Here is a 14,920-nt window from a genome sequence, read left to right as displayed (position 1 = left end):
AAGTTCTACGAAGGTTCTATTCAAGTTATATTATTATTTCAGTTTTTTGAAGCCACTGGCCAATAATTATATAATAATAGAACTTGGATAGAACCTATACAGAACTTGTAAATCAACTTTGAAATTTGATGAATTGTTCAAATTCTGTGAAGCAACCCTTCCTTAATGTGTGACATCTATTGACTTTTCTGCAAGTCCAGTCCAGGATGAATAGTTAGTAGTTCTTATTCGAAGTATATTATAAGTAGTATGTATACAGTTAAATATGACCGATGGAGATATGGTCACATTAGCTCAGTTGGTAGAACGGCGCCCCGGCAAGGTGAGGGTCCTGGGTTCAAGTCCTAGATGAAACAATATGTTTTTCTGATTTTTCTGTTTCAAATTTTCATTTAAGAATCGCTTATATTGTCTTCAATAATTTAAGTCAAGTTTTCTTCCCTCAAAAATAAACACACTTAAAAATATAGCATTAACCACTCGGAACATTAGAACGTCAAAAGACGTAAATATGATAATAGCGGTCAAGACATTAGTACGTCTTTTCACGTAAACGCGCGAGATTTTACAAAAATCGATTTATTTCCATCACTAGTAAACGGATTGCCATGATTTAAAAAACAGAGTATCGATAATGAATAACGCTACGCGTCTGCATTCAAGAATATCTATGGAATGTAGAGGTGCATTATCTGAGTCGATTGAATCTGTCATCTTGTTCGTTCATAATTTATTGCGTTTTTAAATAATTTATTAAAAATATTTTAGTTTGGACGGTTAATATTTTGAGGTGACTAATAGTTTTTAATTATATTTCTTCAATATATAAAGTGTTATTTCTTTATGATACTCAGAAAAAAGTACATTTTTCACAGCTTTGAAATAATGGTCAGCGATTTTTACATATTTTTGACGTTTTCAGAAAATGTATATTTAGACACGCAAATATTTACGTATAACAAAACAATACGATAGTGAATTTCATAATCTTTCCAAAACATTTTTTAGAATGAGGCTACGTTTCCCAAAACGTGAGTTATGAAGCTTTTAACAAAACTCGTGAATAACACAAAAATTTTCGCGTTTTGACAGTTCGCAAAGGAACACAAAGTAAATAAAAGTCCTTTTCTGAGAGGTTAAATATCATAGAATTACTATTATTACTATGGGTCCAACAGAATTTGAATAAATCCAAGGTTAAATCATATTGATTTCTACAGATTTATGTAATAGAATAATGATTCTATTACACAAATCTGTAGAATGTGTAATGATGTAATGACATCATTCGGCATGCAATATCACAAATGTAACTATTTTTCCAAACACAAATTAATGCCATTTGATTAATAATCATTTTCTCCGAGCATGGTCATCCACAGAATGCCGGATATTTGTTAAAATTTAATTTTTTTTGACATTATATAACCATTACACCATTTCCTAGGAAAATACTTGGTTGTTTTGCTCTCCTGTACAATCTATAAAATTTCACGTATTGCAAGCCGAAAGAAATTATTTCACAGAACTATTGTTTGTTTTCACTCACCTATATTTCATGACAACTTCATTGAAGTTCACAAGGCCCATATTTGGCCACCCATATGGTGCTGACTGTAGTGAGAGATCAGTGGGTGCAAGCCCTTCAGGTTCTATTTGCTTGATATATTCCCCGACCCTTTCCACGGCAATCATTTCTCTCTCCGTTTCCGTGAATGCATTGATAACACCCCCGAGAAGTGATGTCACAGTCAGGGCATACGAAATCGCAAGACCCACCAGACCTGAAAACAGATAAGTACATAATGAGAATGGATACCAACAAAATTTTAACCTACATTTATGTTATTGTTTCTTCTTAAACTGTAATAAAATGAAATGTAAGTACATACATATTTATATTGCCATTTCAATTAGGTATTTATTAAAAAGCCAACGTTGCTCTCTCTTTTTTATCCAGTACTTGATCTGAATCTCTCTATTTTTACATCAATGTCGTTTAATAAGAAGTACAACTCTGCGACAACTGTTACAACTTGACATCTGTCCATAACTGACCTTACAACATACTTGAGTATGCGAGTGAAATGTAGACACCCAGGACACAAATGTAGCAACGGCAACTGGAATTTTAACACATCATTTGGAAGAAAAAACTGCTTTTAACTTAAGGCGAAATAGGTAGACTTGACCTGAAATTTGGCATATTTGAGGCCAGTTTTAGACGTATGGACACTTTTCTAGAAAAAAACATAAATTGATTTTGAAAGATCGTTATTTTATCTAGTAAAGTAAGATGTTAAATTTTGAAAAATAATATTATTTCCATATCATAATAAAGTGTTACCGTTGGACGTTGCGCAGATTTGTTGCATTTTCAAAGGCGAATTTGTATTATACAACAAATATTTCAAATCATATAATAATACAGTATAAACAATCAATAAATTATCTATTATATTTATGTATAAGAATTTTGTTTTTATTTCAAATAAAATTACTAATAAATAAATCCGAACACGCGTTTTGTGACGAAAATCCCTCAATTTGACTATTTATTTATGGTCTTACTAATTGGTATAGTTCAGATTTTTTTACAAAAATAATTTACCAAGCATTATTGAAACATTAGAAATAATTTATGACGAAAAAATATATTCTTAAAGTGTATAGTAGTAATTAATTTCGATTCGCGTTTGTGCATTTTTATTAACTCGGCACAAGACAAAACATTGTCATTATCCGCCGCGACCGGGCGGCAAGCGGACGTGTGTTCCACGCAGGTCTAGTTAATAACATTTTAAATAAATTCCTCGCTTAAAAATGGGGAGGAAAATACCCTTGGAACAAAAGTTTCATTACAAAACACAAATTACGACATCAAAAACGTACGCGGGAGATATATTTTCAAAAAAAAACCAAAGATTAGTGATATGTATTTAATTATCCGTGTAAATTGTACTTACTTATATGCTACAGGATCGTTCGAAAGAATCAGTCAGAATAAGCACATATTTTTTATAACATTTGGCGATAATTTTGTGTTGTTTAATTTCCAGGGAAAAGAATCAACTATGGACTATCGGGAGTTTATGTCTGTCATCGATGTTTCATGTATAAATGTTAAAACTTATGCCAAAGTACGTGAAACTGTTTGTGATTGGTGGTCAAAACGTGCCACGAACCAAATGAATTTTGATTCGTGATATGCGATTCAAATCATTTTATTGTTCATAATTTCTATTTTATTGTCCAATTCACTATTATATTGGTATAATTCAACATATTTAATTTTTTTTTTTGTTACTTTATTCAGTTTCATAATGTCATATTGTGAATTGAACTTCTTGTTTTAGGAAAAAAGACGAGGTTATTTTTGACATACTAACCTATGATTTTTCAATCGAAATTTACCTCGTGAATTTAATAATATTTCGAAAATTAGACGAGTCAGGTCGCTCCGTTAACCATGAAAGCGATACAATATTATGCAATCGCATAACTATATATGTAGGTAGGTACCGTAGAAAATAGTTGGAAATAAAACCTAGTTTTAATATAATATACTACTTCAGTTGTAAGGAATAAACCCTCTTTTCAAAAACATACGTATCAAATCAAGTAATACTTTAAAGATAAGTCTTAGAAATAAAACTTACCGGTAATACCTTTCGGACAAACGAATAAATATGTAAAACAAAAGATTTTTACTCAATTTTGAAAACCAATGTAAAATAAATTAAAAAAAATCAAATTAAACAAATATTTGAAATATTTTTATATCTACCATGTCAACGCACTGCATTTGTATTTATTTATGTTTACGCACTCCGACGTATAATTTACAAATATAACTACTTATTAGGAAGAAAGCTACAACCGAGAAATCAACAATAATTGTTATTTCATCGGAACCATGCTGTAGTTTTCGTCAGCCGCGCAGGTGTTCGGGTCGCAGTGGAATGAATTCGGTATTTCTGTCTCGTTCTAAAAAAACGTCCGATCGCGAGACTGTCTTTTAACGAAATTTGAATTCTCGTCCGCTGGTTATGACGCCTTAAGATCTTTGTGCGAGTTCCCCAACTTTAATTAAAACTACACCCAGTACAGGAAAAAACTAGAAAATGCACTTCAAACCAAGTTGTAAGCAAGTCCCCAGTTTAATTAGCATTACACTCATATCTGAAATCTGAAAGTGCTCGCGGGCCGCACCAAAAAGCCTAGCGGGCCGCAGGTTCTGCACCCCTAGATTAGGCGTTAGACTTACCAGCGTCCACTTGGTCCAGGTTCCTCTGCGCCACAGCCACGGAGGCAGCCCCGGCCAGGAGAGCAGCTCCCATCAGACGCAGGCGGAGCCCCAGCCACTGAGCGGAGGCGGCGCTACAGAGCCCTGCACGCTGTGACCTGTCCACCAGGTGCTCACCCCCGTGGCTCCAGCGTTCTGTGCGCGAGAGGGCTCGGATCATCGTGGAGCCTGGAATTTAAACATGAATAATTAACACATTGTTTGCGGGAGACGCTTAAAAGCGTCTTTTGCGTACTGTTGGTAGAGAGCGGGAGACGCTTAAAAGCGTTTTTCGTATTTGTACACTATTGGTAAAGCGCGGGAGACGCCAAAATGCGTTGTAGGTACACTTAGAGTAACAATATATTACGAGTAACGTATGATGTTGGTTACTCTGTGAAGTAAAAATTATGCGTCAGCTCTCGTGACACGTGTACTAGGTACCTGGCAATTCGTGGAATTGAGTCGGGTGGCCGGCCGACTGTGGTCATAAAACATGCACTTGAAATAAAATAACCGTAAGATAAATATTTAGTTTTTTTTTAAATCTAAATATTTCTTCATTGTTAAAGCGATATTGTTTCTTTCAAGACGTTCTCTATTTTCTTTTCTGTCTACATTCCGCTTTAAAAATTTCGTACAAAGTATTTGTGTGCTGTGCTCGTAAATTTATTTGTTACATAATAAAGGGATATTTTTTCATAAAAAATACCCTATAAAATGGACTACGGTAATGATAATCGATTTCAATAAATATATGAAAGGCATTGACCTAGCTGACCAATATCTTTCCTATTATTATATTTTACGAAAAACCACTAAATGGACAAAAAGGCTAGCGATGTATATAATAAATTGTGCATTATTCAACTCATTTGTTGTGTACAACTCCGTAAAAGAAAGGAAAATAAAATATAAACAATTTTTTAAGGAAACCGCAGAGCACTGGGTGGCTGATCAGATTTCGTCAGATAATAGTCAAGACCCGGAACCAACACCATCAACATCTGGTATCTGAAAAAAATCTTCAAAATCTGATCCTCCAGGAAGACTATCGATGGATATGCGAAAACATATATTGGAAAAGATTGAAGGCTCTGGTAAAAATAAGAATCTGCGAAAGCGATGTCGTGTGTGCGCGGTACACAAAATACTTAGCGAAACCCGGTATGTGTGTAAATTCTATGATGTACCTTTACATGAAGGGAATTGTTTCCAACGATTTCATACTTTCAAACAATATTAGTGTTGTGTATTTAAAAAAATAAATATACTTTGTTGAATGTGCATAAAATGACTAAATAGACAATACGACAAAAGTGCAGTTTTATCAATTTTTTTTAATTTAAACTTATATATCGTAATTGTTTCTTCAAAAATATAAAAATTTGTGACCAGATCATAATAAAAAATTTCAAATAAGGTAAAATACTGAAAATTTTATTTAAATTTGATCAATAGTTCAGAAGTTATAGCTATTTTACATGAAACGGAATTTTGCACGCGAACATGATAAAAATTGCCCGCTTTACGGCGTAGATTGATTAAAAAACCCCCCGCAAACATTGTGTTAACAATGAAAACTTATTTTACAAATTTTCATAAGGGGTGTGAAAAAATAGTATCTTTACCCAAAATATTTGGATAAAGATACTAATTTGTTGGTTTTCCGTTAGAAAAAAAAATTATGTAAAGCAAATTCGAATTACGATTTATATTATACCTTCAATTTTTTTTGAAAGACAGTGTATTAAGGGACGTATATGACAAATAACCATAATAAGTAAATGGCAGTAACATTTTTTGTTTGTTTTTTTTCAAATATTCTGGTTACTCAGTCGAGTAACCACCAAACACCCCACCCCTACCTTAACTCTCCAATACCTACGGATTTAAAAAATGTTTTTAGGTGAAAAAAAAGTCACAGGAGAACAAAATGACATTTACATTTTGTTTTTTCAAAAAAGATCAAGTTTTTCTTTTGCATGCTCATCTATCTATTTATATAGAGAAGAGCGCCTGTTGCAGGCGTGCACCGAGCAGACACCGGGCGGGCGGCGTATTTGATTGATGAAGCACAGAGTGATGAAATTTTGCACACTTGGCCTTCAAAATAAGAGGTCTACATTAGATTTAGAAAAACTTTAGGTAAAGCCCGGGCAAGCTTTAGCTAGTTTATAAATAAATAGGAATTAAATAACTCATTTAAAAAAAAAAATCAAAAATATTTGTTTCTAGGAATAATCTTTTACCTTCCAGCGTGTCATTGAAGTGTGAATAAATAGGTGACAGTGTCACACTGGAGAGTCTCTTTAATTCTCGTGAAGTAAGCCTGTATCGGTGTTGCAGCCAGTGGTATATTGGTATCAGGGGGACTATCACGAGACACACCCAAGGAAGACCATATGCAGTCACAATCACGGAGCCTGGGAAATTTACGTACAAAATTAATCAACACGTAATTTTTGTCAAATAATCATGTCAAAGACACTTACATAAGCTTTACTTAATTTAGTTGTTATATATAAGCGTTTTCAATAAAATTCTACAATTGAACTTGTTTATTACTAAATGATGTCTAATACTAAACAAGTTTGTTGCTAAACATGTTCGTAATTAAAGTGTAACTAAACATGTTTGTTGTAAGAGGTGTTTGTTACTCAATATATTTGTTGCTAAATATATTGGTCGCTAAATATATTTGTTACTGAATATGGTTTACCTATCACTCCAAACACTTGTGCAAGTAAGATATTCATAATGAAAGGTAGCGAATCATCCACAGTGTAGGTGTCAGATGAGAATCTGTTTAGCAATCTTCCAGCTGGTGTAATGTCGAAGAATTTCATTTTCCCCTTAAAACATATTAATATTAAATGTGTTATTTATCATGGTCATAAATTAAAAAAAAATATATATTGATATAAATACACAAACAATGATCGGAAACTCGTGGTGTTAGCGAGAAACTGGTGACTCTACATCACATTTGTAGTATAACTTTTCTGATTTGAGCTTTCATTTTCGAGCAAATCGAGTCTGAAGTTCGATTTTTTTATGTCAAATTTGGAAAAAAATCAATCTTCAGGGGGTTAGTATCAGCTGTTTAATGACTTTTAAAGTGTGTTGAAGCGTAGACACAGCTCAGGTTAACCCTTAAATAACCCAAAAAAAAAGAAAAGTAAAAAAAAAAATTAAATGGTTAAAGTTTTTTTGGGTTCTCCTATGTGTGATGTAGATTCACCAGTTTTCTGGTTGTAATACGTATTTCTGTACACTGTGAATACATATATATTTAAACTACAAAATAACATTTATAAAACGTGCTTGTAGTTAATACAAAAATTATTAGTATTCAAATATAAATGTCCCAATACTAATGCGTAAACAGCATTCAAAGCATAATTTGGATTCTACTTTCAGTCAGTATTTTGAGAATTCAAGAAGAAATGATATATTAATTTCTTAGCTTCAGAGCACTATTGGCGCACCTAGGTTGTGCTAAAATTATCACAACCCACACTTAGAGGTATGATATAAGACAATGGAATACGAAACATTGCGAAACAAAAAAAACAAACCGTTAAAGGAACCTTTTGTCAACCAAATACATATACAGTTGATAACACAAATTAAAGGATAGAGACTCAGGAAGGGTTGTTTCACAGAATATGAACAATTCATCATTCAGTCCATGGCTATCCTACGAGAAGCTGCAACGATTTTAGACTTCCCAAGACAAATTTATCGGCAACACAAAACAATATTATAAATGTTACAAAATGTTCAATGAACTCCCTTTGAATGTTAACCCCTCCGAAAATCGCCATGTAAGCACTTTAACTGTCTTTAACGAAATGACATTTTACGAAAACTTTTTGTTATTACCGCTTCACAATTAAAGCTCTATAAATGAAACATTTCTGAACGTAGCCGAATAGTAAAAACTGTTTTAGAAAAGTTACAAAATAAGCTTTCAAATTATTATATTACAAATAAATATTAGCATTTTTAAATATTAAAATTTAGAACGCAAACATTAAAAATAGGTTAAAAATGACTCACGTCATGTTTTTAGGTGAAAATGGTACTAAAATCACAGATTATGTAAACAAAAATATTTATTCTATTGTATATATGTGTAATAAACACTTTTATCACCTCATTTTTTTATCATTTCATATAAAAATATTTTATAAAAATTTAATATGTGAAGCGCGCGGCGCTACCGGCAGACATTTTGCGCGGATAAAAATTTTGTGTCAATTATGCGACTGTCAGCAGATTCCTGTTTTGTATTTCCATAGACAACTTGGTAGTGATGTGTAGCTTGATCTATAATCGACCTTTTAGTTTTTGTTTGAGGGATGTAACTAAAATAATAACGGAGTAAGAACGATTTCTATGGAGAGACACGCGTTGACGTGTAAACACGCTTATTGTACTTGACTGCTGTCGTATTTTTAACGCATATATCTGCTTACGTTGCTGAGGGGTTAAGGAAGCCAAAAGTCTTGCAGTTTTTCGTGGGTTATTTCTCAATGTTGTGAAGTTCAAATATTAGTACGTAGGTAATAGAATATTTTTATAGTAGTTTTAGAATAGATGTACACTAGATATAAAATTTAAATATATTTAAAAAAAAATAAAAAAATGTCAAAGTTAATTTTCGAGTTCTGTGAAAGTCCTGTTCAAGTTCTGTTATTTATCCAAATACTGTGAAACAAGTGGCCCATGATGAAATAATAATAGAACTTGAATAGAAAATCACTGAACTTGAATTTCAACTTTGATGAATTGTTCAAATTCTGTAAAACAATGCGTCCTTAGATTCAAGACTTGGATGTTCTGAGGTTGATTGTTAAGTTTAATGGATCTCACCAAAACTTACTTTACGGCTGTCATAAGGAACATTGTAAATAAATAAAATATTTTAAAAAAATGTAATTTTTTAATAATGAAGATCATAGTTACCCGCATGACTGTTTTGAGAAGCGTTTTATGAATAACAACAGCCGCATGTATGCCTCCGTAAGCAAACATAAACGCTCTGATGAGAGTAAATATTGAATTCAACACAGCAAATCCCGCATAGAAAGATAGGTAAAAAGACACCTCACTCTTGGTGTCATTATCTGAGACTTGTGTACTTCTTAACCACTGACTCGGGTTGTAAAAATCATTAGTAATATTGCTTGTTATTTTGTTGAAAAAGTTGTTAAAGATTTCTCCCGTTATATTCATGAACAGGTCTCCAACGGGTAGTTCTCTTTTTGTAATATTTTTAATAACCATTTCGTTTGGATTGTAAGATTCCGGGGAAGGACTCGGAAGTTCCAAAACTCCTTCATCGAGCGATGTTGAATTGGTTGAGTTTTTTGGGGACATGGACGACACCCAGAATGATAGCCACAAGTCGGTTGTGTTGCGGGATATTTGCATTAGGAATAAAGATAAAAGAGTGGCCATGGCTAGCCAGTGTCCTATGCTCTTCCAGTAAAGGGCTATAACCCAGAAGTCTACACTGCCAACTGCACTAATTTCCTGAAAAAAAACAAAAATTATTCCATTGTCTTTAGAAGCATGCTTCCGATTCATGAGATGATCAAAATCAAATACATATCACTTGTGTGTTATGTATTCTCCGGAAACTCTTTTCTCGATATAACCACATTTTGAAACCCAATTTCGAAACTCTTTTAATGTACTTAATGCATCAGCCATGCACTATTTTCTGATCCCTACATTTGTAACACAATTCTTGTGAATTCCTCCGTTTATTTCATTCTTCCTCTGCCAGTTCTATGCCTCGTTACCATACATCAGGGTTGGCATTGAAACCTCATTGTGGTCTGCTAGCCTCGCTTTGTTTTACAATAAGTATGTTCATATAGTGTGATTTTTACCTCTTGCGTCATATTGTTGTTGTTGGAAGTCTCACTTTTTAAAGATATATTATCCATTGCCACATTGTTGGGGAAAGCAGTAGATCCGCCAGGACCTTCATTGTCACTGGCTTCAATATCGCTAGGAGATAAATATTCATCCAGCTCATTCAGAATTACTTTTGGTGGCCCTAAAAATGAAGATCACAACAAATATGAAAGAAAATAATCAGACCTAAAATAGCAAGATGAATATGAAAATATAACTGTACGTACCTTGATTTTTAATGGTTCCATTTTCCATGACGATGACATGATTGGCCTGTGAAATATACTGCAGGGCATGTGTCACTAATATTCTAGTCTTGTATTTTAAATGCCCCATTATGCATTTTCTGTAGATGTGTGCTCCCACCTTCGCATCTACAGCTGATAAGATGTCATCAAGTAAGTACACTGCAAAGCAAAAGTACACTTAATAAAATAAGATTAATTTAACCATTGTAAGATTCCATAGATTCAAAGGACTGCTTTGGTCATATGGAAAGAATGTCAGATGACAAAAGACCATAGAATAATGACAGAGTAGACCGAAGCAGAGGTGAACTGAGTGAGTGGAAGAGGTTTGTAGCAAGATGGGAAGGTCTGAGGACTTGAGACAAATGGTTAAGGATTGGAGCTGGTGGAGAGCATTTGTGAAGGAGGTCAAAAATTAGATCCCTAAGGCGTGTGTGTGGTAAAACCATGTATGATCGTGTGAGAAATGTGGAGATCCGAAAGAATGCAAGTAAACGTAATGAGCAGCGGCGGCTCGTATGCGGAGGTCTTTTGGTCAATGACGTCCCAAAATATGCTGCAATAGTATTAATATAAACAAACTACCCGATTATTCATTTTTAATATTTGTGCATATTCGTACGGAAATAGCGAGTTCCAGTGCCATCTAGAGTCCAAATGAGAAGCTACTGTATGAACCTAGAGTGGGTCACATCAAGTTTTGTCCCCAAGCTATCTCCTTTCTTTCTAGGGATTTTCGGACATGACCGCGGTGAGATAGAGATATTTACGACCTAAGATTATTAATGTATTAGAAAGAGATGTGAACAAATGTTGAATATTAGTTCGCGAAATTGTTTATACATTGTTGACATAATTGGCATGGAATAATTTAAAATGTCAAATTCTGTGGATATCATATCGAAAGAAATCGCAAACAATTCATTGAATCATGACAAACGTACTAAAATAAAGTGATAATTAGTTTATGTTACAAGAGAGAAAAATAAAGAGGTTAAAAACAAAAGTTATCATTGTTATCAGTGCATTTGCGGGTGCAATAAAATGAATGTATTTATAATGTATAAATACTTTTGCTTTCATTTTTACTTTTTAAATCTACTGATAAACAATGTAATGAGTTTGGAGTTAATACAAATTAAAATTAAAACTTTTAATGGGAAAAGATCTTTAAAAGAATAAGGTAGTAGGTAAAAGTTTACTGAAAAAAAAAAATTAATTAGTCATATGCAGTGGCGGCTCGTTAATTTTGGGTGTACTAGAGTGCTAATATTACAAAAATGGCATTATTGATGTTCTTGTAGCTGAAAACAATTTTTTTTCTAAAATTCGATTTATGTATAAAGATTTTCAGGAAATCTGTGCGGTGCACGGCCAAACTGAAATTTCCTGAAAATTTTCATTAAAAAAATCGAGGTCAATTACCTTACTAATGAAATTGCTGATGTTGTTATAGCTGAATATTTATTTTTTATCGAAAGTTGAATTTCAGGAAATTTCAGGTTAGCCGTGCGCGGGCGGCGTGCGCCGCACGGATTTCCTTAAAATCTTCAAACAAAAAATTGGATTTTCGAAAAAAAAAAAATTTTTTTTCAGCTACAACATCTGTAATGTTGGATTTTTCAAACTTAGCACTCTATCGCACTAAAAAGTCACGAGTCGCCACTGGTTATATGTGTAAATAAATAATCTTAAATTAAACAATATTGTACTACCGGCTTCAGAATAAGTGGGTACCGGCAAAATTAATTACATACATTGGCGTTTTTATAATATTAATTACGCATTACCAAGATGTATTAACATTTCTGGACCCCTGGAGCCACCGTTAGTTAGTTAGGCCAAATCACACCCTGGGATGTAGGGGTTCTGATGATAAAGTTCTTTTGAGTGTACATTCATTAGTGGAGTTATGATTATAAGGAAACCAGAATACTTTTGAAAAGTGACATACATACAAAAATTTATTGACTAGCTTAGGATAAGGCGAGTTAGGTGAGTTTTTTTAACATTACTTTGAACGACTTTATATCCTTTTGTTCATTGTTCATTCCGATTTATCATGGAACTGATTATACATACCTTGCTTGTCTTGGTATACAGCACGTGCCAGGGCTATCCTAGCAGCCTGTCCACCACTGAGAGAACCACCCCCTTCCCCAATGCTTGCGTTACTTCCCAAAATTGCAATATCCTCTGAAGTAAAAAGAAAATATACAGTTAATATTTGTTACATTGTAAGGTAAGTAATTTGTTTGTAATCAGATATCACAAGTTTTATTTAAATTTTCTGTTATAACCTGTTAATCCGCATGCATTGATCACTGTTCTGTATTTAGTTTCTTCATACGCTTTTTCAAAAAGTATATTTTCCTTTATTGTGCCTCTTTGCAACCATGGTTTTTGACTAGCAAATCCAAATTCTAGAAAAATAAAATAATTTAATTAAAGGAGCAAACAATAGAGTTGTACGCAACAGACCTGATAATCAAATACACTATTATATTATTAATTCATCTTAATTTTACCTGCTTTGCTATCCAATGTGCAAATTTCTCCATCCACTTTGATCATTTCCGCGAGAATTGCATTTAAAAGAGACGATTTTCCACTTCCCACTTTCCCAATAATACAGACCAAGTCACCGCGCTTCACGTGGAACGTCAAATTGGTCAACACAAATGGTAAATTAAATTCGCTCTGTCTGCTTGATGTTGTAGCTTCAATTGAAGAATCTCTCCTTTGGATATGTTTGAATTTGGACTGAGAACTTAATTTACGGCTTGAATTTTCTCGCCTTGTGGTTTCCTGGATATCATTTTGCTTTTGATCTACCATAGCTGTCGCCCAGGTAAACGTTGCATTTTTCATGGAGAGAATTATGTTTCTATCATTGTCCTCGTCTTCAAGTTTATTGTAATAGTGTTCTTCATTCATATCTTGCAGCTGTAAAGAGAAATAGAAAAGTTTGATTTATGCAAAAACTAAATTAATATTAAAATAAATGGTGTCAGAAATGCGACATGGATCTTGGTGGATTTCAATCATTACTAATTAACTAACCATGCAACTCCATGGTACACACTCCTTGCTTCATTCACAAGGATGCTTACCCTTCTGTTGATCTGACTCTAAACTTTTGTATCTAAGTATTTGATTAACTTTATCATTCCTTTTCTTCTTGGGGCATCCCCGACTACTTCCATACACTTACAGGTTATATAATAGTCTCCTGACACTCCTTTTTTATTATGTATCAGATTTATATTCATGTCTAAACTTCTAAGCGACCCTCTTTATATTTTATTCACTGTGCTTATATCGCCATGCACTCTTTTTGGATATTTATTATTATTTACGCCCTTTGGGCTTTTACATTAAAAAAGGTCTTATTAAATTACATTAAAGTGCATTGAAATTAACATAGCAAAAATTTTAGTACCAGCGACATTAATGGGATATGCTATTCAATTTACCATGTTTTGGCACAATAGCAAACAATGGAATATAAAAAATAAGATAGGAACAAAATGAATCAATGTAATACCCGTAAGTACAGTAAATGTACAATGTAGTGAGAAGAAAAAAATAAAATAATACTTGCCCAGAGTAAATAGCAAAAATCAACATTGAAAGAAAAAGTAAGGTATGAGGTAAAAATCAACAACATAAGTAAGTTACAGATTATACTACATATATAATAATATTTAACATCGAAACAGTGTTTCTGATTCAAATTTTAGTAAGGAATAAATGAAAATATCAACAGAACCGAATTTATTTCCAAGTCTATTTTAGCTTTTGGAGTGTGGATGAATGAAATAGTTTGCTTTCAACGAATAAACAATGAACAACTCTAGAAGTCTTGTGATACAATATCCTCAATGTACAAGACATATACTGCCGTTGTAAACAAAAACGCAGTGTCTTCTTTGGGAGTAGCGAGGAAGTAGAATACGACTAAAGATATAATTTCTACTGCATTAGGTTTCAATTAAAACTACTACTGTTTGCAAAAAGTAATAAAATTCAAGTTACATCAAGTAATCTTTGAATGCGTTTCACCGACACCCATGCTTCAGTAATTCCATTCAGCACCCAGGGAAATGCATTCAAGGGAGAAATCAGCATGTTCAGCAATGCAATGGTGGTGAATACTGTAGCAGCAGTCAGCTTGTTTCCCAGCAGCACATAAGTGGAAAGGGTGAGGGCCGTTACTATAACTGGTGTCGTCGCCCACAAGAAGACACATATCGCGTCCAAGTACTTCCGTCCTTTTAGATATTTGATCTCATTGGCTCTTATCACTGCAAAAAAAAAATTATTGAATACTGACAAAAAAACTATTACTGTTACATATTTTGGAATCTCTTCACAGTACCTACCTATGTACATAATAATTGGATTCTTATATGGTAAATAAACTAATTTTACTACTGGGCTTCACCTGAGA

General features: G+C 33.3%; 1 protein-coding gene across 1 annotated transcript in view; it reads right to left on the bottom strand.

Annotated features, from left to right (window-relative positions):
- LOC149420948 (ATP-binding cassette sub-family C member 10) overlaps positions 1-14,920 on the bottom strand; it is a 39,171-nt gene that overhangs the window by 7,594 nt on the left and 16,657 nt on the right. Inside the window, exons 8-18 of the mRNA XM_089635631.1 lie at positions 14,506-14,774; positions 12,996-13,413; positions 12,768-12,890; positions 12,550-12,663; positions 10,447-10,626; positions 10,192-10,361; positions 9,260-9,829; positions 7,008-7,140; positions 6,538-6,711; positions 4,268-4,474; positions 1,550-1,784 (exon numbers count right to left, since the gene is read on the bottom strand). Of these exons, the coding sequence (XP_089491757.1) occupies positions 1,550-1,784; positions 4,268-4,474; positions 6,538-6,711; positions 7,008-7,140; positions 9,260-9,829; positions 10,192-10,361; positions 10,447-10,626; positions 12,550-12,663; positions 12,768-12,890; positions 12,996-13,413; positions 14,506-14,774 (2,593 nt within the window). The remainder of the gene's footprint in view (positions 1-1,549; positions 1,785-4,267; positions 4,475-6,537; positions 6,712-7,007; positions 7,141-9,259; positions 9,830-10,191; positions 10,362-10,446; positions 10,627-12,549; positions 12,664-12,767; positions 12,891-12,995; positions 13,414-14,505; positions 14,775-14,920) is intronic.

This window comes from Hesperophylax consimilis, chromosome 9, assembly GCF_061612785.1.
Source record: "Hesperophylax consimilis isolate HC1 chromosome 9, BYU_Hcon_1.0, whole genome shotgun sequence".
Lineage (NCBI taxonomy): Eukaryota > Metazoa > Arthropoda > Insecta > Trichoptera > Limnephilidae > Hesperophylax > Hesperophylax consimilis.
This window is presented reverse-complemented; position numbering and strand designations above follow the sequence as displayed.